This window comes from Corvus moneduloides, chromosome 18 (assembly GCF_009650955.1).
Source record: "Corvus moneduloides isolate bCorMon1 chromosome 18, bCorMon1.pri, whole genome shotgun sequence".
NCBI lineage: Eukaryota > Metazoa > Chordata > Aves > Passeriformes > Corvidae > Corvus > Corvus moneduloides.
Genome location: NC_045493.1, coordinates 9,375,415 through 9,401,327, shown reverse-complemented (window position 1 = coordinate 9,401,327; position 25,913 = coordinate 9,375,415). Strand labels below are relative to the sequence as shown.

Genomic DNA, 25,913 nt, shown 5'->3' with positions numbered 1-25,913 from the left:
TTTTTCCTTTATCTTGCCAATTTTAATGAAGAAAAACGTTAGCATTTCAATGTACAAAAGTCCAATAAAACATGATTTTTTTCTTTTAAATCAGTGAGTGGGTAAAGTTTGGGTTAAACTTACTCAACAGCAAAAGTCTTCCAATTTCCACTAATAGAATTTTTTTTTCTGATTTGACTAGAGGATAATGACAATCCAGAAATAAATAGCTATAAATACATTCATTGTTCCTATTCCAAAAACTCATCACATAGGGAGACATAAAACTGAAATTAACTTGTTTGAGTGTCCCTTTACAATGAGAGATGGGCGAGTTAGAGCAGAGTGACTTGGACAGGAGAGAAAACAAGTAGGGCAGAAATTGGTCCAGTATTGACATTCATGAACATACCAGTTAGCAAAATTCATCCTTTAAATGACACTACTCAGTTGATTTTTTTTATTTGCTTGGGGTATACATAATGAAAGCAGTTTCCTTGGAATCTTTGCTAGGACAGGTATAGCACCCAGAGACACTGTAACCACCCCTTCTGTCTGCATGTGTGTGTGTGTAGTTATATACAGTCATGCACCCACACACACATCCAAGATCCGGCATCGGCGTCCGTCCGTCGTCACTCGTCATTGGCAGCACTCGTTCCTCTCACTTGGCCTTGGTTACGCAGCTGTGGAGAGAGGAAGGGCAATTTCTGCATTAGCAGCTTCTTCAGACAGAGCTCCAAACAGGCTGGGAGATTATCTCCAGGGAAAAGCAGGACAGGGACTCAGAACGCCACCGGGACCGAGAGTCACACCAAAGCAATGCCGGCTCCTGAGGGAATCTCAGTGGCAGCTGTCCTTGGGTAGGACCTGCCCCCAGGGGTGGGAGGAGCTCCCTTCACTGGGGAGCCCACACAGAGCAGTGGGAAGTGGCACCCTGGGGCTGGGATGTTACAGCAGTCCCTGTGAGGAACAGCAGCACCAAAGTGCTGGGCACAAGCACCAAGAGCCTGTAACTCCTGGAGAATCTGCTCCCGCAGTAAGGGCTCCAACACAGTTTAGTGCCTGTAAAGACCAGGTGGAACTGGATTTCAAGAACTGAAGGTGGAAGGTGACGCTCCACAGTCTCCCTAAGTGACATGGACCAAGTCTACAGATCGCTTTGCCACTGCGTGTGCAGCAGAGCGATGCTGACGCGTCTGACTGGAGTCCAGAAGGGCTGGGCACCAGGGCTCAGTGCCATCGCCACGACAACAGCACATCCCACACCTCGGGTGTCTGTGCTGGGGAAGCATCAGGCACCAGCAGGAATTCTGCCCCCGGCCCAAGCACCTGTATCAGTGCCCACCTGGTGTGTCCTGGGCACCATGGGTCAGTCCCACCTGCTGATCGCCACACCACTACCGAGCAGGAGGAAGGTAAGGCCCACATGGGTTATGTGGACATTAAGATGATTTCTGCTAGCAATTCCCATCCAAAAGAACATTAATCCCTCTTCTCCTTTTCCATCCAGCAGTTGACTTACACAGCTCGCTTTGCCTCAGAACCTACAGAGAACTCCTCTAGACGTCCGCAGCCAAAGTGCCTCGAACGGAACCCTTCTTACGCATCTGAAGTGAAATAAAAGGTGAGCTCCACACACAGAACCTCCCACGCTAGAACTGTGTTAGTATGAGAGAAGGAATGACCTACAGGGCCAGGAACTGCTTCTCCCTAGCCAGGGCCAGGACCAGCTAAAACTCAGGGGGTTTGGACATGGCATGGCATTTCTTTTTGGCAAGGAGACCTGGGAACTGGAGAGTAGCTGTAAAAAATGCTGCTTGGATTTCTACCAAGGCCACGATGCTCCAGCATGGAATCACTGCTCAGGATACCCAGTGTGGCATCTCTACCCTCACACAGGCATTAGAGAGGTTGGTCACAGGGCTTTGGCTGGACCAGATGTTTTCCTACTCTGCACTGATGAGCTGATGCATGTTTCATGGAGCAGAGGTGCTTCTCATCTCCAGCAGCCAGAGACAGAACCCACCAAGTGAAACATAAACAGTGAGAAAAAGATGGACTGGGATAGAGGAACTCTGGAAGAACACTGATGAGGATTCAGAGAGTAACAGAAAGTAAAAAAGCAGAGATCCTGACTATAAAAATCGACTGAAGATGAAGCACAGGAGCAACAAAAGAACTGGAATGTGCACAGAATCCAGAGAAGGATCAGCTCAGAGCAGAAGGAAGAAAGGGTGTTCATGAGAAGGGGAAGAGTACCAGGACACTGTGTGGGAAGGAACATGCACTGCCAGCCCTGCTTTCTGCCTGGTTTAGCTCTCAGCATCACAGAACTGCCTAGTGCAGCCCTGTCCATCCCTGACCACTCTGCAGGGACAGGAGCATGGATGTTACCTGTGTCACACTGAGCACCTCATCCCTGAGCACTCACTTCCCAGAGGTCCTGGCCATAAAACACACTTTGTGGTGTACTGGGGATGTAATGGCAGTTACTGGTGAGCACAATGGATGGAGTAGTTGAATATGAAACAAGATGACAAATTACTTTGGATAAAACCAGCATTCTTATTATTTGGCAGTGACATTTTTGCCCTTAGGTTGTTCTCCAATAACGCACTGAACCCATTGAAATTACATCATTTACAGGTGTTTGTAGATACCCCTCTTGCAACAATTGAAAAAACCCCAAGATAGTAGGTCCCCACTCCTCTCACATTTCACAGTATCCACAGAAATCTGGGTTAGTGTAACATCAATACATTTATCTTGTGGAAAAAAAAAAAAAAAACCAAAACCAAAACAACCCAACTTTTTCAACAATACACAAATTCCTGACACTAACATCTTGCACAACAAGCTATTTGCAAAAAACTGTTTGCCTTTGCAAAATGAGAAAATATTAAGTAAATACGTTTGATGTTTAAGAATGAGGATAAATGCTACACCCAGAGACATGTGAGCTGGGTTTGGCTTAAGGTAGGAACTAAAAGAGCAGCAAATATTTTGGAAAAAAAAATATTGAAAAGGAGCTACTTACCAGTGAGAAATGTGAAACAAAACATCCACAGTCCACAGAGACACAAAGGGACAATTTCATCAGGCACACAGGTGTGTCAGGTTCTGCTGCCTCTCTCCAGCACACCTCTGGTGTGCAGTCCTCACTGCCACTACCCTTGCTCAGGGAAACTGGATAAAGTCTGTTTCAGTCCAAATGAAGAACTATGAATGTGCAAAAGGGAACCCTTCTGGCAAAAGTCAGTCTACAGAGGACAGCTGTTACGCTTCCTCCTTCACAGACACCTGGCAACAGGTGGCTCTAGGAACAGGATTAGGCATAAATCAGAATTCAAGAAGAAACCCCCGTGATTTGAGAGAACAACTGCCAAAAACCCCCAAATGCCCATGAGAGAGCACAAGGTCTGCAAGAGTGAGTGAACACCAACCTCATCCAAAGCACATTCTGGGGCTGCTGACCCAAACCCTTCAGCTTATAGGAAAAGAACGTTTGGTGCTACCAGCTCAGCACAGGACCACGAAGAAACACTTCTTCCAAACCCAGGAAACATCCCTACACAACACAGGCTGTTCCACAGCTTGGAAAGTCCCTGGAGGGCACAAGTGGGAAGGGAGGAGCTGCAGCTGGTTTGGTACCAACAGCAAAGATGCACCAGGCACAGACCACGGAATGTGTCACAGGGCCCCTGTCCACAGCTGGTCTGAAGCCTCGGGCAACCAGGTTAGAGGCGTCTGGAATGAGTCAAAGCATACAAACAGCAAGTTGTAGCTGAAGATACTTTGTGTCTTGGAAGAACCAAGACACTGGAACTGTCTGGGTAACCTGACTGGGTTTAGGGCATGAAGCAATTGTCAAAATGGGAAGGAAATACAACTGCAAATCCACAAACTGCAAAAAACCTGCACAATGCCAGCAGGATTTAACATGGGAAAGGTTCATGCCAAAGGTTATGTTCTGGAAAGACTCTACAGAAGAAGGCTTCTTTCCCAGCCTGTGGTGGTCCTCTACCTCTGAATGGAAAGAGCAGTGACAGTGCCCTGTGTCTGAGCTTTGTCCCAGACATCAGCCCACGACACGTCAGGCCACACAGATTTGGTCCTCACAGCCACTAAAGCAGGAAAACTGACATGATCTCAGTTGATTTTACTGACTTTCTCTTTGGAAGTAAAACTTTGGTTTGGTGTGCTAATCAGAAGTGGAACAGCTGACACGTGACACAAACTTGCTTGAAAACATGTTTGAAGAGAAAAAGTAACCAGATCTAGTGATGACTAGAAATGAAACAAAGCAAGACACGTGATGGAACAGGACAGTGACAGCTTGGAGCTCCAACCAAGTGACAAAAAAGCCCTGAATGGGACTTTGTGCAATGGGTGTGGTGCCATAAACACAGAGGCAGTCAGGGCAGACATCCTGCATTTAATGACATCAGAGCTACTTACCTTACAGCCACTTGCAGCTTGACAGCACAGAATGCAGGAGCTTGAAGCACATGGGGCTGCACTCAGGGGGCCACAACGCTCATCAGCAGTTGCTCAAACACACACACACACACACAGAGATGGACACCACACAACCTGCCTCAGTTTCTGAACAGCTAAATCTGCAGGTAGAAGCACACACACCTGAGCCTTAACAAAAAGCGTTCTTACCGCTTCCAGCTCCTTCTGGGTTTCATCCTCCATTCTCCTAATGTCCTCCATAGTCAGCTCAATCCACTTGTCAATCCAACAGAACAGCTGGCGATGGAAGTTGGTAAATATCCTTTTTTCTTGCTTTAAGAAGATAAACAAGCATTAGATCATAGGTAGGACTTGTTAAAGGCTGGAAAGTGATAGCAGCTGCTCAGTTTGAAGAGTTAAAAATCTTCAGGTGAGTGCTGCTTCACACTGCTACAGGTTCAGCCCCTGCCCCACCCCTGGATCCAATTTAAATTCACCCCATTTCTCAAATGCTTTAACATGGAAAAAAAAACGAACAAATACCACTATCAAAAAAGAGTTTCAAGAAAGCTCAGCCATTTACATTACTTGAAAATGATGAAGAACATTGTTAAAATCTGTTCCAGCTCCAAGGTGGCAGCAGTCAAACCAGAACAGCCAATTCCTGAACACTGTGCTTTTTTTTGGTAGAGAATTGTTCTGGTACTACCAGTGAAGCCCCACTTGAAGCAAACCAAGACATAAATGGTTTGACTGGCTGAGGAAATGGACAGGAATTGCCTGGCCGTGAGCAACAGGAAACTGCACTGCTGTTCCTGCTCAACCCCCCACATCAACACAGCCCCACAAGGCAGAAGTACTCACCTTTTGTATAAAGTTTTCGACTTTGTTCTGCAGTCCCCACCACTTAAATTTGATGGTCACCAATTTGTAAGCACACATTTTGGGACACTCCTCATCGGTTGCTAGCTCCTTCTGTTTGGGGTAATAGAAAAGAAGTTTTAATACTTTAAAAGTTTAATTATTAGAAATTATAATTCTAATTAGTGTTTTAGGATGATAAATAATATCATTAATTTGCAGTAAAACAATTCAATTTAACTATGATGTTATGATAATAAAATAGAATTCTAAGTATTATTACAGAAAAACAACATTCTAATCAGTAACTTGGGGCTGTTGCTGAAAGACTCCCTGTGATTCACTTCCAGGGGCTGCTCAGTTCCTGTGGGGATCTCTGGTGTGGCACATACAGCCCATTCCCTCCTGGGATAGATTCTGGTTGGCACAGGGTACTGGCAAGCTTTGCACAGCTGTTGGGGTGCCACACAGGGGATGTGGTGGGCCACAGGAAATTTGTTCCTCACTTGAGTTGAGCCAAGTTCTGAAGGAACCATGAACTTCATTCTTCACTGATAAAGACTTCATCAGGCTGTAACAACAGTTCCTAGTACCTTCCAGTTTGGCCCCAGAGGTCCTCTCTTCGTCTTAACTGACTGGAATAATGCAGGATCTTCATCAGCTTTGTAGTCCTGTAATATAAAACACTCTGAGAGTCAGAAAACATCACCAGATTCAATATCCCACTGTGTTAAGCTTCTGCTCATGGCTGCCAAACCAATTCCTTGAGTGCTGTGGAGCAGGATGGGTGCAGCAGAGCTGCCAGGCTGACTCCACGGCTCCATCACACCTGCTTCCAACACCACAGCTCTCCAGGGCTGCTCCAGGCCAGAGCTGCCCTGTGCTGTGCACACTGTGACATCTGCACTGTCCCACCGGGTCTGTGACCCCTGAGGGGAGGAGAAGGCAGTAATTCAGCAACCAGAGTCTAATGCTTTTCAGGCTGCAACACATGTCCACTGCTGGGGAGGCAGAACAGCAGGGAAAGAGGCAGAACACGAGGGAAGAAGGCAGAAGCAACTCCCTCACACAATGAGAAACTCTGAGATCCCAGCCTGAGCGAGGGGCAGAGCCCACACAGCACTGCCTCACTGTGGACAGCTCTGCTCACCCCCTGTGTATGGGGGGAAAGCCAATGGGTACAGAGCTGAAAGGGACAAATGCTTCCAACAGATGGATTTACTTAATTTACTGATGAGGGGCATGAAAATGGTTATTTGATAAAGATGCTGCCATGGAAACTAGGAAAGGATTAAAAATTCTGGGCTCAGTGAAAACAAGTAAGGTTTATAGTGTAGATGAAAAAGCTTTATGCAAGATTACCATTACACCCTCACAACCCAACTGTAACAATTTAAGTTGCTTCAAAGCAGAACAAATGCTTGGTAGGTATTACAGAAAAGCCCAAGAAATTTTAGCAAAGTTTAAAGTCTCATTTTTAAATAAAGTTACAGTGAGGACAAAATCTGCAGAACATGGAGTGAAAGAAACCCTCCAAAAGAAGCAGCTCCTGGCTGCTCAAGACCACATCAGTTTTCAGCTCCATATTCTTCCATCAGCACAGAAAAACAAAGGCTACTTCTAGACTAAATTCTGAATCCACAGAGAAAAGCTACACATATTAACAGCTAATGCTTCCACAGACATTCTGACATTTACAAAAACCTACTGCAAGACAAATGGAGCTGAAAAATCTGGGAAGTCCTCTCAGAGGAATATGATTTCACTTACAGAACATCAGCTGTCACACTTTCTTCTCCCCAGTTTTCTCTCATTGCTCCCAGTTCTTTTAACATACCTACCTACACTGTATATTAAAACAGACTGAAGAAACCCTAATTTATCTAGGAAGCACTACTAGGTGTTCAGACAAACTTCCATATTGAGGACTCAAACATATATTTTAGGAATTGAGCAGATATTTCCTAGAAGCAGCCAAGTGAGTAAAGACATTTCAATCCCATTGCTAATCAGTGTTTTATGAGCTTCCACAAATCAGGAGTCTCCTCTAGTTCTCCCTCTAAGCTGAAACAACATTCTAGTTTGAAGAACCCTCACAAGAGTCAGCCAGTCTCAGCAGGGGCTGCCATGGTGCTCCACAACCCTTCACCTGCCTCAGAGGACAGCCCAAAGAACCAGCACGAGCACTGCACAGAAACACTTAAACATTTAAAGTTTTGAATTATTATAACTGCAGAAAGACTACAAGCCCTATTTGTCACCTGAATTTTAGTAAAACCCACTTATTTATGATTGCACTGTAATAAAGCACATGTCCTTTCCACAGACATCCCAAAGAGCAAATACATAGCAGAACACAATATTCAGGCCTGACTCACTTCCCAGTGCACTGAGCACAGCACTGAGCCAGAGCCACTGGCTGTGTCTGAGACCGACTGCTCCGGGAACCCTGTGGGGAGCGAGGGAGCCACAGAGCTCACAGGGCTGGCCACCAGCTGCAGACTTCTCATCTCACAAGCTATTTCCAAATACTGTGGGAGAGGACAGCTGCAGCCCACTGGAATCCTCAGGTTCTGCATTGTCCTGGAGGCTCAATGTGATACGCTTCTTAAAAATTATTTTTTAACAATCCTTGCGTGGAAAAAAAAAAAGTAATCTTCTTTACATTTAAATCACCTTTAAGATACCTATGCAAATGCTGCAGCAGAATGTTTTTACAGAAATATATTGAATATTTTAAATTACTGATCATGACTGCCTTCTAAAAATTTCCCTCAAGCACTGGATGGAAGACATGGAAGTGGATCAGGCTATAGCAATGGATAAACAATTTTGCTCTATGTCACTAATTGCTGGCAGAACTGCTGCTGGTTTGGGGCAGCCCTGTGCCAAACAGAAACACAAGAATCCCACATCTTAGTGCCACTTGTAAACAAAACCAGGTACTGCATTGAGACAACCCTGAATTTATTTTCACTGTGTGAACATCCTGCCAAGGCAGAGCTCACACTGTGGTGGTGTGGGGCATGAGGCATTTCAACTCAGCTACATGTGCAGCCTTGGTCTGCCTGGTTTATGGAGGGGAATGATTTGTTTGGATACCCCAGGGACACTCAAGTCCACGTGATGCTGTAACCTGTCATCCTACCTCCCACTGCACAGGGACACTGGTAAAAACCAACTGTGCTCTTGCATTTAGGACCCACATACAAATAACCACAGCTGGAAACACTGGGGAAGAAAATGTTATCTATGAGTAAAACGTAGGAGTGAAAACAAATTCCAAGAAAATAGATGAGTCATGGTAACGTTTTCTATGCTCGAGGCAGAAGCTTTGAACCAAGACCTTTTAGAACTCAGTTAACCCAAATCTTGTTAAGGACAGGGAAAACCCTTTATAGACTAAAGCCTAGATGGACAGGAGAGCATTGTAGGAACTCTTCTCTACACACAGATCCTACCAGCATGCAGGGAAGACGACTGGACTAGAGCCAAAGTACAAATAAACAACAGTTCTTTGCAGAGTTTAAGGAAAATATCTGTGCAGCAAGAGCTTAACTCCTGACAACAACAAGTCCTTCTTAGGAAGAAAAACAGGCAGCTGCTGGAGCAAATATTACAGCTCAAACCCCTGAAGCCCTCTGGAAAGGCAGACAGGCAAACATCCGCAGGCAGCAGCATAACAAGACAGAGGAGCAAAACTATTTCAAAGAAATACACAAATATCATTTCACAGGCAGTTTCTGCTCAAATTCTCAATATAACAGGCATGACAGCAATCATCTATTATAAAGAATGATTAAGAGAGACCATGAACCACATACAGTAAAAGTAATATCACAACAAACCCAGAACCCGGGCACTTCTTTTTCATTCTCCTGTCTCATTCTCAGTCTTTAGACATGCTCAGTGTAGTAACAGTGCTCCTGAGAACTCATGGTTCACTATCAAGTAGTATAATTATCCAAGTCTGATGCCTGATCTGCAAATCCATGAAAATGGAACTGGACATGGAGTGGCATCACACTAACTAGATAGGTGGACACAAATTCTGACTTTCCAGCTCAATACTGCATTAGTGTTTTAAACAAGAGAACGTACATACTACTGGTGTTATTGACCAAAAACTCACATACAGCTCCTGTGGAAGGAAACACCTACCAGCACTTCCCTCCAACATCATCCACAGCTCTGTGAGTGCTCATTCACAGCACAACAGATGATCAAAATCAGGTTTATCCAAGTATGTCATATTCCCAACTCAGTGCATGACTCCCATGGCTTATAACTGAAACAGTCACCAGCACTACTGTACACTGCACTGACACGCAGCCCTGTGTTTTAGGTAGGTTTAGCTAAATGGCTTTTAATAAAAAATGTCTTGCAATCACTCCCATCTCCTGAAGAGTCCTGCAGCTACAGCACAGCTATCAGGGGAGCCATTGCCTGAAATCACCTTTAAAAGAATGCCAAGGTTCAAATGAGAAATGAAATCAGCCTGGTTATCATGGACACACATCATGGTGCCGTGCCCTGAACGAGAAGTTAAAGGTCTCCAGGAAGGAGGCTGGAAGAGATGAATATTTATAAACACCCAGGACAGGATGCAAAAGCCTGACTTAGGGATAGAAAACAAAAAGAGGGGCAAAAAACTAAAAGCACATCGTATTTATACACAGATAGGCTGTTCAATGGGATGTCATTGCACAATGATTCCAAGGTTCAGCACTAATAACGTGGAGCTGTTTAGCTGCCTATCATGTGATAAATTAAGTCTGAAATGGGACAGATCCACCTATCAAGCTCTTTCACTTGAGAATATTTTAACACTTCCTTGCAGACTACAGAAGAGCATTTCCTATATTCCAATATATTTCCTTAAACTGTAGAACAAGGGTTAGCACACAGAAATCCAAACTCTTAAGGCATGTGTAATCTGATTTGTACAAAATCGTAATTTTAGAACTTTCTTTCAAGCAATGTAATAAAGATCCACTACGACCTAAACAAAACATTTAATGTCTTCATTAAATACAAAAATAGCTATAAACCTACTTTCAATTTGTTTTCACTACACTCTACTTTTCTACAAATTGTTTCCAAAAACCACAGCCTCTTCTGATGTTAATTGAGTGTTCATTTTTGCTTACACTTTAAAAAGTCTTTCTCTCCTGGGAAGTCACTTCTATATACAAACAACACAGAGTGACACAGTCTGCATGCTGGAGATGATTAAAAGGCGGCAGGGTTAAATGTATATCTCAAGAAAGTCACAGATGTCACCCACATTATTTCTACACATACTTAAATGAGCATGAGCCAGCACATGCATGCCATTAGTAGCTTAAAGAAATTGGTATTTTCATATTTATCCTGATTGTAGCTCTGAAACAAGTTAACTGCTGCACCACAGGAGGGTGGACAAGGTTCATTCACAGAACAAAAGGATACATCCTGAATACATGAAAACTTTTTCAACATTGCTGGATTTTATACATACATAGTTCTGTTCTATAGTTTATACATATACATAGTTCTATTCTTTCAGTTCTACTGTTACCCAAGGTCATACATTTCAGCTGCTTTTCCAGGTAAAACTATGTTTGAGAAGATAAATGTACAAATAAAACTTTCCTTTGGCAACACTGACTATTCTTTTTCCCTAAAAAATAGAGCAGACAAAAAAACCCCACCCAGCCACTTAGAATGATAATTCTCAAACGAATAACGTAACAAAAAAAACACCCAAAAAACCATACAAAGCACACGATTTCAGACCTCACCCCACAGAGTGAACTGATTATTGCTTAAATATCACAGAACAAAGATGCAGAAACTGCAGGAAAAGAACATCTGGACAAATAGAACACAGGAAAAACAGATGATGCTTTTCAGGGGACATTTACTTTCCAAGACCAGCAGCCTTCTCTGAAGGCACGAAGCCAGCACATCAGTCTTGGCAATTTTGTTATGATGTAGCTGAACTTCCAAAAAAAAAAAAAAAAATTCAAGTTCCATTACCTAAACTTGATGAAGATATCAGCATAAATATAAAGTCTCTCCTGAAGTCTTTAGAATTGAAGAGAGAAAAGATAAAGGCCAGAAAATGCAGACTTTTATAATAGAAGAGACTCCAAGTGTGGGTGCCAGAGAATTCCTGATGTCTAATCCCAGAAGGAGAAAACAGGTAAACAGCCAGGTATGAATCTGCAGGGAACTCGGAGTTACCAGTGTCTGCTAAGAGTTTAAGCACAAAGCCAGGCTTTGGTTAATGAGTTAGGACTCTGCAAAACTGAGTTTCTGCGAGATAAAAAGGAAATAAAAACTTGAATCACATGGTGAAAATCCCAAGTATTCCTACACAAGAATGGGCTATACTGTGAGTTTGAATCTGAAAATATCTGCTCAAAATATTTGCGAAAAGTGGAAATGGTGCTAGAAGTTAATAAAAAGGAAACAGAAATGCAGAAACATTAGAAGAGACTTAAGACTCTTGATGAGACCACTCTGCACTCAGTTTTGATACTCTGTAGGTCAAATACACAAAAGAAAAAAAAGAGGATAATGTACTGAAAATAGTTCCAAGGAAGTCCTCTCCCCAGAATGGAGGATATCCAAGTATCTACTTTCAAAAAATAACAGTTAAATAGTATAAAGAGCCTCTCCTTGCACACAACCACAACAATCAAATCACACTTATTGTGCAAACACAGTCTCCATATTAGAGCCTACCATCTCCCTACTGTCCAAAAAATACTGCACATCCAACAGTCCAGCTGTTACAATTTAACAAACCAGACAACAGCACCAGCAGATCCAGGTGTGCAGAAAAAATCAGCAGTAAAAACAAAGAAGTAACGCAGGCACATAAATGAATGATTCTGTTCAAGACACTTTTCATGTCTCTGTTGGGTGAAATCCACACCATTTTAGATTATTCACTATCAACACACAGCTCAAGTGGAATCAGCTGCATGCTACATCCCAATCCCAGTAGCTGAACATTTACTTACTCCTGGTTCTACTTGAGTTCTATCTGCAATGTCAATATGGACAACCTCAACACTCTTCCATGTGTTTGGATCTAAATTGTGAACCTGCAAAAAAACAAAAAGAAATTATTCCCATGCTGGGAATCACCATGTATGTGCCAGGGAGTTTTTCAGGATGCTGTAAAGGCAGCATTCTCCAAACCTACCCTTTCTTCCTCTGCCTCTCTCAAAGAGAATGATCTCCACAATTACAGTTTAATTCACTCGCTAATCAATTTTAAACCAGCACAAAGCCTTCACTTCTTGTGCATTCAGGAAACCTGGATTTAAGATTAAGCTGTATTCATCTGTCACATTTGTTAGCGCTAACGAAATCAAGCTCTGATTAGAACCATTACCCGTTCCACAATCTGCAGGAACTTCTTGAGCTAGAAAGAAGTTGCATAAATGCCAATTGCAAATATGCAGATTCCAATAACCTGAAGGATCTCATAGGCTCCCTGAATCATAGGACTGCCTTGAAGGTGGACCAGGTGTAGTCTGAGGGTGTATCAAGGTCTGAGGACAGAATCAGCTCCACACCTGTGGTCTGTCCAGCACACCTAAACTCAGTTACAGCCAGCAGAGCTGTCCAAGGAACAATCCCCCCTCTGTGCAGCACACCAAGGGCTACAGCTTGCCCAGGCACTGGAAACAGACTGACAACTAGTCCTCTCTGGATGGTTTATCAATGTTTGTCACTACAGATCAAAATTTTCCTGAAGTGACACGTGAACCAAACTGACTGTCTGGGGAGGAAAACAAGAATGTTGCCAGCTGGGACAATTTACAGAGGCAGCTTCAACACATAACTGCAGAGTGTACACAGATCAACCCCAATGGTCTTGTGAAACCTGTTGTAAAACCTGCTTACAAATAAACTTGTCGGGCTAACTATCAGTAGCACATCTAAGGTAAAAGAACATGAAACAAAAAAAAGGATTTGCTGAAAGTTACTTAAATATTTGAATGAGAATCAAGCATCTGTATTGACCTCTAAACATAAAAACCAAACCCCTTCTCCTGTCCCTGGACCTCCTTAGATGAGACAGCTTGACCTGAAAAATGCTTTTCCTGCTTTACTCGCTGGTCAGGCATTGAGGTGCCTGATTTTGCAGTAATTATCCAACATTACCAGGTATAAAATACTTTATCTGGACTAATTGTACAACTGCATTAAGGTTTGGTATCCAAACCCCAACTCACATTCTCTGTTGTTCCCAAATCTGGTTTATGCCAGGTCTCAATTTTTATGAAGAAGTCATCTTTCATGTATTCATTCTGTAAGAATTAAAAGCAAAAAGCACAAGTCTGATTACACCTCTCTGCTCTAAGTTTAGATAAATGGTATCTACATACAAGCCTCTACTAATCTCCAACTAGCAACACAATCTACTTAAATTACCAGAGAAACAGCCCCCTTACCTACACACAGAAATAGGTACATGATAATCTTAAACTAGAGCAGTGAGTACTAAATTAAAACCAGTCATGTTTAAGAAATCCAGCTCTACTCTGACAACTTTTTGGCAAACACCTGTCTGCAGCTCACAAACACCAGGTAGAAATCCAGTTCTGCCATTTGCTGTCCTGCTTCCTCAACCCTGAAGTTCTTTACCTCTATATTCAATGAATTTTCAAATTATTAATCCTGCAGTTAGATGTTACTGTACAGCACAATTACAATCATAAAGCTGGATCATAATGGTCCAGCTGCCACCAAATTGTTCATCTAAAGACAATGGCAGAGCCCTGCTGATTCCAGAGGTCAGAGGGCACACACCTGTGAGCACAGGTATCATGATGAGTCAAGCTCAACAGTTCAAACTCACTTGCTACTCCTCGTGTCACATCCACCTAGTAACAATCTAAACCATGTTTGCAAGTGAGCAGATAAAGCAGTTTAACATTTAACTTAGAAGTTTTCATTAAACAGGTCACCAAAACATGTAAAATGGCATTCTTAATGATGTGCCTGCCATGCATCTTAAAAAAAACAAACCCAAATCCTGAGCTGTGCTGATCCATTTAAATTTCCAGTTACCCCATTTTAACTGAGGCAGGAATTCACTTGACAGCAGTGGCATTTCAGACAGGTAGGGACTGATTCCATTTCACTGCTCTTCCTGCATTCAGGAGTGTAGAAGCCTCTGATACGTTGCTTTTCCCCTCCCACTTTTTTTAGCATTATATCTTACCAGGATAGACATTATGCATCTGTAATGGTAATTAAAGGCATAAAAGAAATGAAAATGAAATCATTTCTCTGACAAATTACAGCTCTAATTATAGCCACATGCAGACAATTAAAGTAACAGGGAGCTCTACACCAGGAGTCCTAGCAAGGCCCATATGAAAGGCTGGAGCCAGGCAATTGTAGTGGTAGTAACAGACAAAACAGATCTCAAAAAACCCCAATATACAACTGGTAGGATTTCAAATACTCACTGTCACAACTGGTGTCGTCAGAAACACGTGCAATGAAAAGGAAAAGAAAACACAGAGCATTATTAGATACAATTGTTTCTGAAAGGTCTCACACATAACAGCACCAACAACAGAACACACATGGGGAGACTCACTTGTTCTACAGTAGGGATACGCATTCCAGGCCTTCTCATGGAACACCAGGGAGCCTTCTGGAGCAATCATCCTTACAAACCCAGGGACTTTACTGGGAAAACAAACATGGACAACGTGTTTAAAGTTCTGCCAGCTGAAATTCCTCATTGGTTTCTTCCACTCCAATAAGAAAGGCACATTCTAACCAAGCATTTGAGGGGTTATGATGTACGTTGTCACCTGCAGTGAAATACAGAGGAACTTCAAAAACCTTCCTGATCACAACATAATTAAGAAAATAAAGGGAAAGGTAATAATGAGGCAATTGTGAGTGAGCTGTGTGATCACGATGAAAGCTGTGCTATCCTTCCTCTTGCAAAGCAGTAAAGACACCTGCTGAGGAAGAGCAATGCACAGAGCTCTCACCTCCAGCTCCCTGGCAAGCAGCTCCTGACCTGCAGCAGGAACCTTATGTCTCACTCATTTCTGACTCCAGTCTAGAGCAAGCAAACACAATTTGTCCCAGACAAATATCCCACATATTTAAAATCCACCGCATTTCACATTTTCCCACTCACCAGAGCACTCATGCACAATTCAGCAAATTACAAAGTGGCAGGAAAACACAGGCAAGTGTCCCAGAATAGCAAACAATGCAAGGCTACCTTCACCTTTAAACATTTCTTGGTCAATATCAAGGGATTACAACGTGTATCAAGGCTCTTCTCACCTCTTTAAATGATAGATTTTGTGAGTATATTGTCCCTTCTCGCCATCCTTTTCATAAGGCTCATTTTTTAAGACCTGAATTCCTTCCCCACCTCCTGTTTCGTTTTTGCTGGCTTCTGCCACAGAATAAAGCTGCCCAACTTGATACTGAAAAGGGAAGAGAAGTCAAATGTCAGCACCAAAGTTGGCCAAAACTTCTAACACATAAAAAAAATTAGCTGTTTGCTGTGAAAATTGGGTAGTACAAAAAAGATCATCAACAAAGTAAAATACACCATATAAAAGATATTTAGTAAACTCTGACAACTTTTTGGCAAACACCTCTCTGCAGCTCACAAACACCAGGTCTGCACCCAGGGTGTTCCACAACAACCCAACACTTTGGTGCACACCATAATTGTTATGCTTCGTTTTTCCTATCCTAAGAGCAAAGTGTATTTGTCGCTCTCTGCCGCATCAAGAAATATCAATTTCGAGTTTACAGATTTTGAGATGACCAATTTCCAGCTCTGAGCCTTCCCAGTTCACACTTTCAACCAACTAAATACTGCCCTTCCAGGCCCCAGGAAATGCACACTGCAGAGCAAGTGTAATGTTTCCCTCAGAAGTACGTTCGACGCCCTGTCGTGACAGACATCCTATCACGACTCTCGTTTAAATGTACCTCGGTGCCATCTGAATTGCTGGCTTCAGATCTGGGAAGACAATTCCTACACCTGTGGCTTCAGGAAAAGGCTTGGAGTCCCTCAGTGCCAGATCAGCAGTAATGTGCTGCCCCAGGGCACCACTGCATTGCTGGCAGTGGAGGGCTCAGAACACCGCAGGGCTCTGTGCTGCATTTGCTTCCTTGGGAATTCCTTGACCAGAGCAGGGCTCACACCTGTGTCACTGGTCTCTGTCAGGCAGGGTAGCCACAGCACAGGGAACGTTTGGACCCAGGCTGGTCAGATTTCTGACACAAAATCCCCTCCCACCCCTCAGCCTGAATAAAGCAGGGAGGATCAGGACGTACCTCTTGCACTGAGCAAGGTAAAACCACTCGGCTGAAAGAGGAGAAGAGAAAATTCAATAAAATTAATCATTAGACTTCACCTGCAGATAACAGATATAACACAGATGTTCAAGAAAGAAGTGTCAAAAGGAGCCAATTCGAGTCTGCTCTTCAGAAATCTCTGTGACAGGGAGGCTTTGGATAAAATGCAACAAACCCAAGTGAAATTCAATGCCAGACACACTACAAAACGAAAAACAAGGGGTGGAAGATGGTAGAAGCTGCACAAAAGAGCCAGGAAATCTGGGTTCTACTTCCAGCTCTGTCACAATAACTTTGTGTTATGCTAAATTTGTTTATAAACTTTTGAACCTACACATGACCTTTACTGCCAGTGAGGCTACAGTTACAGGACTTTGCAGTCATTAGCAGCCAAAAGGTGGGACAGAGAAACAAACCAGCTTGTAGTTTGCGGCAGGAGCCCCCACGGGAAAGATCTACCCAGCGGCGGGGAGCTCCCGGTGTCACCAGAACAGGGAACCGGGAGCGGGGAAGGGCTCCGGCCCCACTCCGGGGCTGTCGCCACTGCCACCCGAGCTGCTTTCTAAGAAAAACGGGGAGGAATCTCCCGTGACCCGTGCGCTCCGCAGGGACCCGCGGGATGGAGTTCGAGGAGCTGCCGGTGCGGGGCCGCGGCTCTCCCGCTCCGGGCAGGGACCGCCCGGCACCGCTCGGGCCGCGTCCCCGCGCTGTCGAACGGCCCTTCCCGTGACGGCGGCCCCGGCGCACGGAGGAGCGGAGCGGCCCCGCGCCCCGGAGGGAGAGGCCACCCCGGGGCCCCACGGCAGGAGCGGCGCGGGCGGGCCCCGGCGGCGGCGGGCGCGGCCGAGGGAGACCCGGCGGAGCGCGGCCCGGGCGGGGCGGCGGCGGTCGCTGTAGCGATGCCGGCGGCCGCGATAGCGGCGGCCCCGGTGCCGGCCGGTGCCGGCGCCCTCCCCCCGCCCCGGGCTGTCCCCGCCGCCCCCACTCACAACTCCTTGATCAGCACCATCTTCCCGCCGCTCCGCGCACGCGCCGCTCCCGAGCCAGGCCCCGCCCCCGCCGCTCGGCCAATCGCGCTCGCGCCTCGCCCGGAGGCGCGCACGCGCTGGACGCAGCCAATCCGAGGGCGCGCAGCTCCCGCGAGCGCACACCTCACCTGTCAGCGGCCAATCAAAACGCGCCGCCGGTGCGCATCGCCAGCTCGTGGTTGCCGGCGTAGTGACGTCATCGCCCGGCGCCGCACGCGGGGGGCCGGCGGGGGGCCCGGGGCAGCGGGGAGGGAGGGCGGGGCCGGGCTGGGCCGCGCTGCCGGCGGTACCGGGCACCGAGCACCGAGCACCGAGCGCGGCCCTGCACGGCAGCGGGACGGGCCTTACGCACCGCCCAGCGGGCGGGGAACGGCCCGTGCCGGACACCGCAGTTTGCCCGCTCGGCGGTGTCGGGCCCTCACTGACCGGCGCCGCTGCCGAATGGGGTCACCCCAGCGCCTTCCCAGCGTGTGGGAAGTGAGAAGCTGCAGTGCTGATGAATTTCGGGGAGCCCGGGTCCCTGCCTTGGGTCCCGCTGTCCCCCACGGCCTTTCCCCGCTCTCACACCGAGCACCGGGTGCGGCACCGTCGCTGCCATCACCATCGCTCTGCCGGACACCGCCTCTGCCTCTGTCACGCGGGGGGAAGCTAAAATTCCTTTTTGCAATCTGTTGCGAGCAAAATCCTTTACCCGCGGGTCCCTGTTAACTCTGGAGTGCCCCTGTACTGCCACGCAAGTGAAACCACACCGAAGCTGTAGCGGACTCGGTTTCCGCGGCCAATGCCGCCCTCTTGTGAGAATTTCTGTTCGCCTCCCTCGCAGTCACAAGAAGGACGACAGGAATAAGTAACGACCACACAAGGTACGGCCATGCTGGGGCTTCGACCTTCAGCTGGCATTAAAAAATACAAAATGAAAGGAGTCTGCAGGTCTAAAAGCTCAGCAACATTGAAAGAAGACTGAAATCAGCCCCAAGTAGAGCCCTTCCAGGCTGTGAGGAACTTGGAACACCGCTCCTGGAGGAGAGGAATTCCAGCGGTACCTCGGTGCTGGGGCAGTGACACCAGCCAGTTGGCAGGGACAAGTTCTCCCGAGGCTCCTGGTTGAGGGGCAGGAGGATGGGACCACCCAAGGCATGTTCTGTGTGTTGAATTTGGCTTTATCCTGGTTTCCACAGCGATTTAAGTTATCCTGTGGCAAAATGTTGCCCTAAGAACAAAGCAGCCAGGGAACATACTTCCACTTTGAGGTTCTTAAAAATTGTAATTCAGGTAAAACTACAGGATTTACTTAAAATAATGTATTCTAAATATATTGATTTGCTTTCTAGTTCCTGAGCATTCGCTTTCATTTTTTCCCCATTTTCCACAGCCATGCAGACTTTTGCTTTCCCTCTGTTTGAAATGCACATACAAACGTAAAACCAGGTAAACTGCCAAGAAAAAAACAACCACAAGCTCCACACTTGTGTTCCCATGGCACATCCTTTTCCCCAGAGGTGACTTGTGACCCTCTCTGCAGCCCCCTGGCTCCCCTTTCCTGGAGAAGCCATCCCCCGCATTTCCTTTGCCAGGAGCCAGAGGTAATGAGACGTTTACACAAAGGAGAGCAGAAATCCAGATAAAATTCAGGGTTGCCAAACACTCCTCCCCCACACCAATGGCTCTAAGGAAAACCCTCGGCAGGCTCTTCCTATGGACACATATTTCCATGGAAGTCCTTGAACGGTGACTCAGGCCTGTACTGGCTCTGGCCGTGAGGCACAGCAGTGATCAGGGCCGTGCTGGGGCACAGTGGGAGGGGGTTGTAAATCTCTGTTTCCCCAAGCATTCAGGGTTTTCCTTTATTTGGTTTTTTAAAACGCTGGCAGCGTGCAGTCCCTGCTGCTGCTCCTTCCCCATATGGACACTTGTCTCGTGTGTGCTCACCCCAAACCCTCTGTCTACAGCTGCATCCTGCCACACACGACACCATCACCGAGTAGCCACATCCCGCTGACTCCAGACCCGGGACACACAAACCACTTGAGCCCAGCTCCACCACAGCCCCACTCGTGGAGGGAATGCTTCCCCAGGAGCTGCTCCTCAGGGCAGGGCTCCAGCCCAGCCTCAGCCTGTGGCAGAACCAGCACTGCCAGTGGCTCCTGGCTGCTCCCAGAGGCTGAGTGTGCCAAGGTCCTGTGGCCCTACTACAGCTTTGTGTGTTTAGTTTCATGTGTCTCCAGCACTTCCCCTAAGTACAAGGGCGCCTTTCACATGGGGGCAGAAGGAAGGTTTAACTCATCAAGTTCCAGCTGGTGTTGGTATGGGGAGAGTGTCTCCTCCCTTTAGCACTGGCTTCTCCCACCGGAGGGAGCTGGGTGAACCTCAGAGCTCCTCCCAGCCCTGCGTGTCCTTTTGCTGCTGACTATGAGAGAGATTCGAGGAAATACTGCTTCTCCCACCACTTGTCAGGAAAAGGAAAAGCAATTTCCAGTGAGCACCAGTAACAGGAAGACTACACTGCACAAGAAGGGGAGGAAAGTTCCAGAGGGAGCTGGGCGTCGGCAGAGAGCGGTGAGCCAACAAACACCCTTCCCCAACATCCTTCCAGATCAAGAGACTGAGGCACTGAGAGAACTCATGCTTTAATAGACACGGAAATCACAAAGAAGAAAGGCCAAATGCCTTAGCAATTTCAATAAAAATATGAAAATCTTTTTACATGGTAAATTTCATAATATAAAAAGTTTAATGCTGTCTGGAAACAGAGTTTTAATTTACAAAGAAAGTCCATAGAGGCCAAACATGGCTAACACTGCACATAGGGAGAGCGAGTGCTGAAGGGCTGCTGCTGGGAAGCCTCTGCTGACCATCCTCTCTGGGTCACTGTCTCCAGCGCTCTTCTGCAGCTGAGGGGACGAGTGTCCACACACCCGTGCAGCCCTGCTGGGCAGCATGGCAATGCAATGAACCCGAAACTGCTCAAACCCTTTATCACCATCCAGCTGAAACTACCAGTGCTTCCTGACAGATTCACAGACACCTCTGTGCCCCTGGATCTGTTCTGCAACTTGGAAGAGATGTTCACAGAACGAGCTTGCCCTAATGAAAGAAAATATGGCCTAGAGTGATATGCGTGGGTGTAGCACCCCCTCAATGTTTTTTTCCTTGTTTCGGTAAGGTATGATTAAAGAGAAGGAAAACCAATTATCAGGCCAGAGGTACAGGCTAACCAACAAAATCAAATTAAACTAGATTTTGATCACAGGGGTTGTTTACTGTTCCCATTTAGCTGGAGCTAAAGACAGTCAATAAAAAAATCTGAAATCTCACACAGTAAAACGTACAGGGCAAAACCAAAACATTCTATGGCCCTGGGGAATGGTTGCATGTGGCAGGTTTAATGTGAAAGTGGTTAATACCTAATTGTTATTGCTCACTGTATTACGCAGTGTTGTCACTTGTACCATGCACAAATACAACAACGACAAATGCATTAAACCCACAGAAGGAATTCTAACAGCAAATGGAAAACGTGTGATTTTCATTTCCTGAATTTCTCCACATATTGGGCAAACCTGATAAAACTCTTTTCCTCACAAAGGGGTTGTTTCTCATTCAGGAGGTGGAGGAGTGAGGGACAAGGTGTGCAGTGTCTCCCAGCCACGAGTAAGCATGCATTTCATGGCTCCCGGCAAGCCAATGGAAGTGACCTGTGCCAAGTCAACGGAGACCTATTTCCCAAAAGACTTGTTCTAGTGACACTCACCTTCCATATTTATACAACATCAAATTCCCAAATACTGAACTTTCTCTACATCCAAACCCTTCCCTGCTTCTAATGCTCCCCCCTCCTTAAAAACAACAACAGAAGAACCACTTCCCCACACCCCCCACCCCGATTTAGCTCTGTCTGAAAGCTTTAAGCCAGCATGAAACCTGCTGGAGCACAGAAATGGGTTGTAACAAAATGGCAGCATAGAATTTCTACAGGTTAAAAGATCCTTTAGTTATGGAAGTAAACTACAACAAAGAGGCTTATTTCTGGCATGTTATGCAGCACTACAGGGAGTATTTGCTGTTGCTATAAACAAAAAGCTGCCCACTTCCATCCTGGGTGTTCCTGGGATGTCGTTTCAAGAAGTTTATGCTGGTTAGAAACAGAGCAGGTCACACGAAGCCTCTCAGCAGTCCTGTGACCACAGCAAGTGGCATGATCAACAGCATCACTGTCTCCACAAGGGGCAGATGCTGTGCTGACTCATTTTGGCCCACTAGTCTAATTTTTCCTGCCAAATGACACAAAGGTGATGTTTAGCACCAAACCATCACAGGAAGATGTCATGTACAGACAAATAACTTGCACCATAATGAGTTGAACAGATTGACTCAACTGTTCTGCTACATTGTGTATGAGTAGGTAACTACTCTTTCTCTCTGCACTGAAAACTTTGGTGATCCCCCCTCGTTAGCTGGCTGTTAACAACCCAGCCCAATATCCTTTGCCTTTAGTGCTTGTGTTCATTTCTTGCAACAATAAAAAGGAGAACATTCTCCAGAAACCAGCAGATTCCAGAATATTCTCACAGCAAGCATCTGATTATGCTGTGAGCTGAGCCTAAGCAATTTCATGTTTCCATATCAGAACTGAATTCTCTGCCCTGCTATCATGCTTCTCCTCCAAGATCCCTAAGAAAATCTCCAAGTATCAGATCCGTGTTTGCAACAAGAGCATCCAGCCATGCTAAGTACACAATTCTCTGCATCAGCAACATACCTCTGGTACGTCCACAGAGCCACCTGCACTCTCCATTCAGCTGCAAGGCTGGAAGTTGACTTAAGATCCAGCTAAAACTCAGGGCCTAATGTATTCAGCCTCACAACACCTCTGTGAGGTAGGTAGGTAAGTATTACTATCCCCATTTAGATAGAAAGGGAAGACGAGGCACGGAGAGGTGAAGTGATTAGCCTTCAGTCACTCAGCCAATCCTGGGAGTGCAGAATAGACACCAAAAGCCTTGGTGATCCAGTGCTCTGACTTCATAGCCCATGGCCTGTGAATACCTTGCGTGGATCTGAGCTCACGTGGCGGGGCTGATGCTGCCGCACGCCCACGGCTTCAGCGCATGTAAACGATCACTGGGATCCTGATCACATCACTGCATTGCACAGCCGCTTAGAAACCATCTCCAGCCTGACCCCTAACTCCTAAACCCCACCTAGCCTAGGGAAGCTGACTGTACACATCACCCTGGGGGTGCTCTTGGTCCCCTTTCCTCCACACGTCAGAGGGCACTCGGGTTCTGCATCCAGCCCCTCCGCTTGCTGCCTCGCGTTCTGGCTCCAGCTGCACCAACAGCTGCTTCCACTGGTACACCTGCTCCAAAGGAAACTTGTTTCCACACCTGCTCCGAAGTAAACCTGCCTCCACAGCAGGGAAAAGGTTTGCAGACCTGCCTGCACTGAGCCCTGGCAATGATTTAGCAGGATCAAGGAGGGATTTTTTTGGTCAGGTGATGTCTGAATCACACACACTGATGTCACATTCTTGCCTGTCATGGAACTGCAAAATAACGTTCTGAGCTGCAGCATCTGTGATCCTTTTCTGTGCCCACTGAGCCGACAGAGACTTAAGTACTGCCCAAATACTTTCCAGGATAAAAAGTTCACCTTCACAATGTGGTGTGCCAGAGAGACCAGAGCCCTCAACAAAACCAGAACTTGTCTCTCTGACACACACTCACTACCTCACACTCAGGCTCACCTGGTTTGTTAGGCCCCAAACATTTCCTTTGAGCAGACCAACCAGCAAAATCTCATCTGAGGGGTTTCCATCCAGAAAAGTTACCTGAGATGCATATTTTAGAATGGGGCACCTCTCTCCTCTTGTCTTTGTTTCACCAGCCTCTAAATGATGCAACAGAACTGCCAGATCCTGCTGCTATGGAGTTTTACTGACAGCAGTTTCTGGTTTGGCCAACCTGGCAGAGGTATCTAGAGGCATGTGGTCTTCTCCTCTGTCAGCCTTTGAAAGCAGTCCAGTAAATGGCTCATCTTTCTCCAGGCAGAGACTTGTACATATGTTCTTTGTGGTACACAGGAATGTTCTGCCTCCTCTCCCTTTCTTCTCCAACCCCTGATATGTATAATTTCTGTATAAAAAGCCAGCTGTAAAACTTCTGGTTAAGAAATACAAGGAGGTGGCTTAAAAGCCAGTATTTAATGAACAGACAACCAGATGCTTTGCATCTGCTGCTGCAAATACTGAATACTACAAAGAACCTGTTATAAGGTGAGTCTGGCCAAGGTTCTGATAAGGGAAACAAAAACCCATGTGTGTGAGGCCGTGTGCCCCCACAGTGACAGCAGGCCAGCCTGTCCCATCCCTGGGCACTGCCAGCTGAGGGCATGACCACGGCTGCTTAGCTACTGGTTCTGTTTTTGTAAAGGCAAGTGGGCAGAAGCAAATACTTTAACAAGACTGTAAGTCATCAGCTGGTACTTGGGACATTTCAACATTTGGAGGAAGGGAAAAATCTTCCTGGTGACAAAAATTTATACCCATTACCAGCTGGCAGTCTCAGGGGACGCACGGCTCCCAGAGTATTGCCAGGTGAGGAATGAGCTGATGTCATGGCATTTGTGGTTTCAGGGCGTCTGTGTCCATTTGGAGGGATCTTCTGTGGCGAAGCAGCAAGGTGTTGCCCAATAGACAGGTCCTTCAGTTCCAGCTTCTCTGCACTTTCTTCTTTGCTGTGCCGTGGAGATAAATTGAGCAAGCTGAGGACATCTTTCTTAGAAGTCATTGTTCCAGGAGCTCCTCGGAGAATCTTTATTGGGCCAGTGGAGTGGTGAGGAGTGCTTTGCCAGAACATCTTTAAGTTGTGAATCGCTTGCACTTTCTCATCGATGGCAGCCAATTTTAATTTGTCTATGTCTGGGGCATCAGCTGGGCTTGAGCGAGCAGAACCAGCTGAGGAATAAGAAAGAGCAGGAGATGGAGTGCTGCCACCAGGAGACTGATGCCCTGAGCTGGGAGAGATATTTCTGGGTGATTTAGAAATATGAGCACTATAAGGAGAGCTGGGGTACTTGAGTTTAAAGGGAGGCTGCTCAGTTAGCGACCCGTGTGAATCACAACCTGGAGATGGCTGCCCACTGTACTGGCCTGTGCCTTCTCTGTTTGACATCTCCGATGTTGTGGGGCTGTTATAGCCAGAGCTCACCTTCTGAAGGGATGAACTCCTCGTTGGAGGCTTTGGTTTAATTGCAAGAGGTGAAGATTGATTCCTGTGGCTGGAGCTGACGGGCCGGCTGAAGGCGCTGGTCTCCGAGGAGCGGAACGCGGACACGCCGGCCGGGCTGGGAGCCCCATCGTCCGAACTGTTGCTCTTGCTGATCTGGCTGCTGCTTCTCTGAAGACGTTCAACAGCAATGAGGTGACTCTGAGTTTCCTCCAGAATTTTTTGGGCCAACTCTTGCGGATCAAGCTTTGGATTACTGTCCTCCTGGGATTTGACGGTGCTGTCAGTCTCAGTGCTAGACTGGTCAGATTCCCCAGTATCAGAACTTGCAAGTTTCCCAACTTTTTGGAAAGGTGAATTTGGGCTGGGGATGAGAGTCATTTTAACAGGAGAATTTGGAGTACTTATGCTCCCTTTGGAGTTGACGGACACTTTAATGCCTCCATTCTGACTAGTTTTGGGCTGTTTGTGATCAGGGGAAAACCCTGGTTTTGTGTTTTCTTGGTAATTGGCCAAAGGCTCGTTGCTGATTATAGAGAAACCTTCATACTCTTCCTCATCTTTGCTGGCTGCAGTGGCTTGTGGTGACAGCTGGCTCTGAGCTGCAGACCTGTGTGGATAGATATTCTTGGGCCTCTCATAATCCTGGCGTCCTCTGGGTCCTGCCCCATCCAGCATGTTTTCTGGCTTGGAAACAAAGCTCATGGAAGAAGCAATGGAGCTCAGGCTGTACACAGAAATGGCATCTGAGGCAATGCCTTCTGGACAGGTAGGAGAGAATGGAGGGTTTTGATACTGGGGTACAGGGTTGGAAACAGACTGAGCAGAAGCCAGTGACTCCAGTGATGAGGAACTGTCCAGGCTAAGGCGCTTGGGCAGCTCTGTAGAATCTAAAAAAGAAAAGACAATAGTATGTACAAACATGCCCCGAGATACAACATAAAAATCAAATAAAACCAGGCAACATTCTATCAGAATGAAGAGAAAATGCTACAAAACATGC

General features: G+C 46.2%; 2 protein-coding genes across 5 annotated transcripts in view; both read right to left on the bottom strand.

Moving 5' to 3' along the window:
• On the bottom strand, positions 1-17,708 carry PITPNB (phosphatidylinositol transfer protein beta). Of its 2 annotated transcripts, XM_032128099.1 has the most exons (12): positions 17,646-17,708; positions 16,636-16,666; positions 15,625-15,770; positions 14,915-15,006; positions 14,781-14,788; positions 13,539-13,613; positions 12,315-12,398; positions 5,895-5,972; positions 5,305-5,415; positions 4,651-4,773; positions 1,505-1,589; positions 1-665 (listed from the first exon to the last, which is right to left on the bottom strand). In XM_032128099.1, exons 1-11 carry the CDS (start codon positions 17,663-17,665, stop codon positions 1,542-1,544), a joined length of 816 nt encoding a protein of 271 aa, XP_031983990.1. In that variant the 5' UTR covers positions 17,666-17,708; the 3' UTR covers positions 1-665; positions 1,505-1,541. The 2 variants fall into 2 exon arrangements, with proteins under 2 accessions (XP_031983990.1, XP_031983989.1); XM_032128098.1 differs by lacking the exon at positions 1,505-1,589.
• A 2,584-nt stretch (positions 17,709-20,292) lies between these two features.
• Positions 20,293-25,913, bottom strand: part of TTC28 (tetratricopeptide repeat domain 28) — a 113,686-nt gene continuing 108,065 nt past the window's right edge. For all 3 annotated transcript variants that reach the window (XM_032128544.1, XM_032128545.1, XM_032128547.1), the window contains one exon: positions 20,293-25,800. In XM_032128544.1, coding sequence (XP_031984435.1) covers positions 24,179-25,800 — 1,622 coding nt within the window. In that variant the 3' untranslated portion in view covers positions 20,293-24,178. The remainder of the gene's footprint in view (positions 25,801-25,913) is intronic.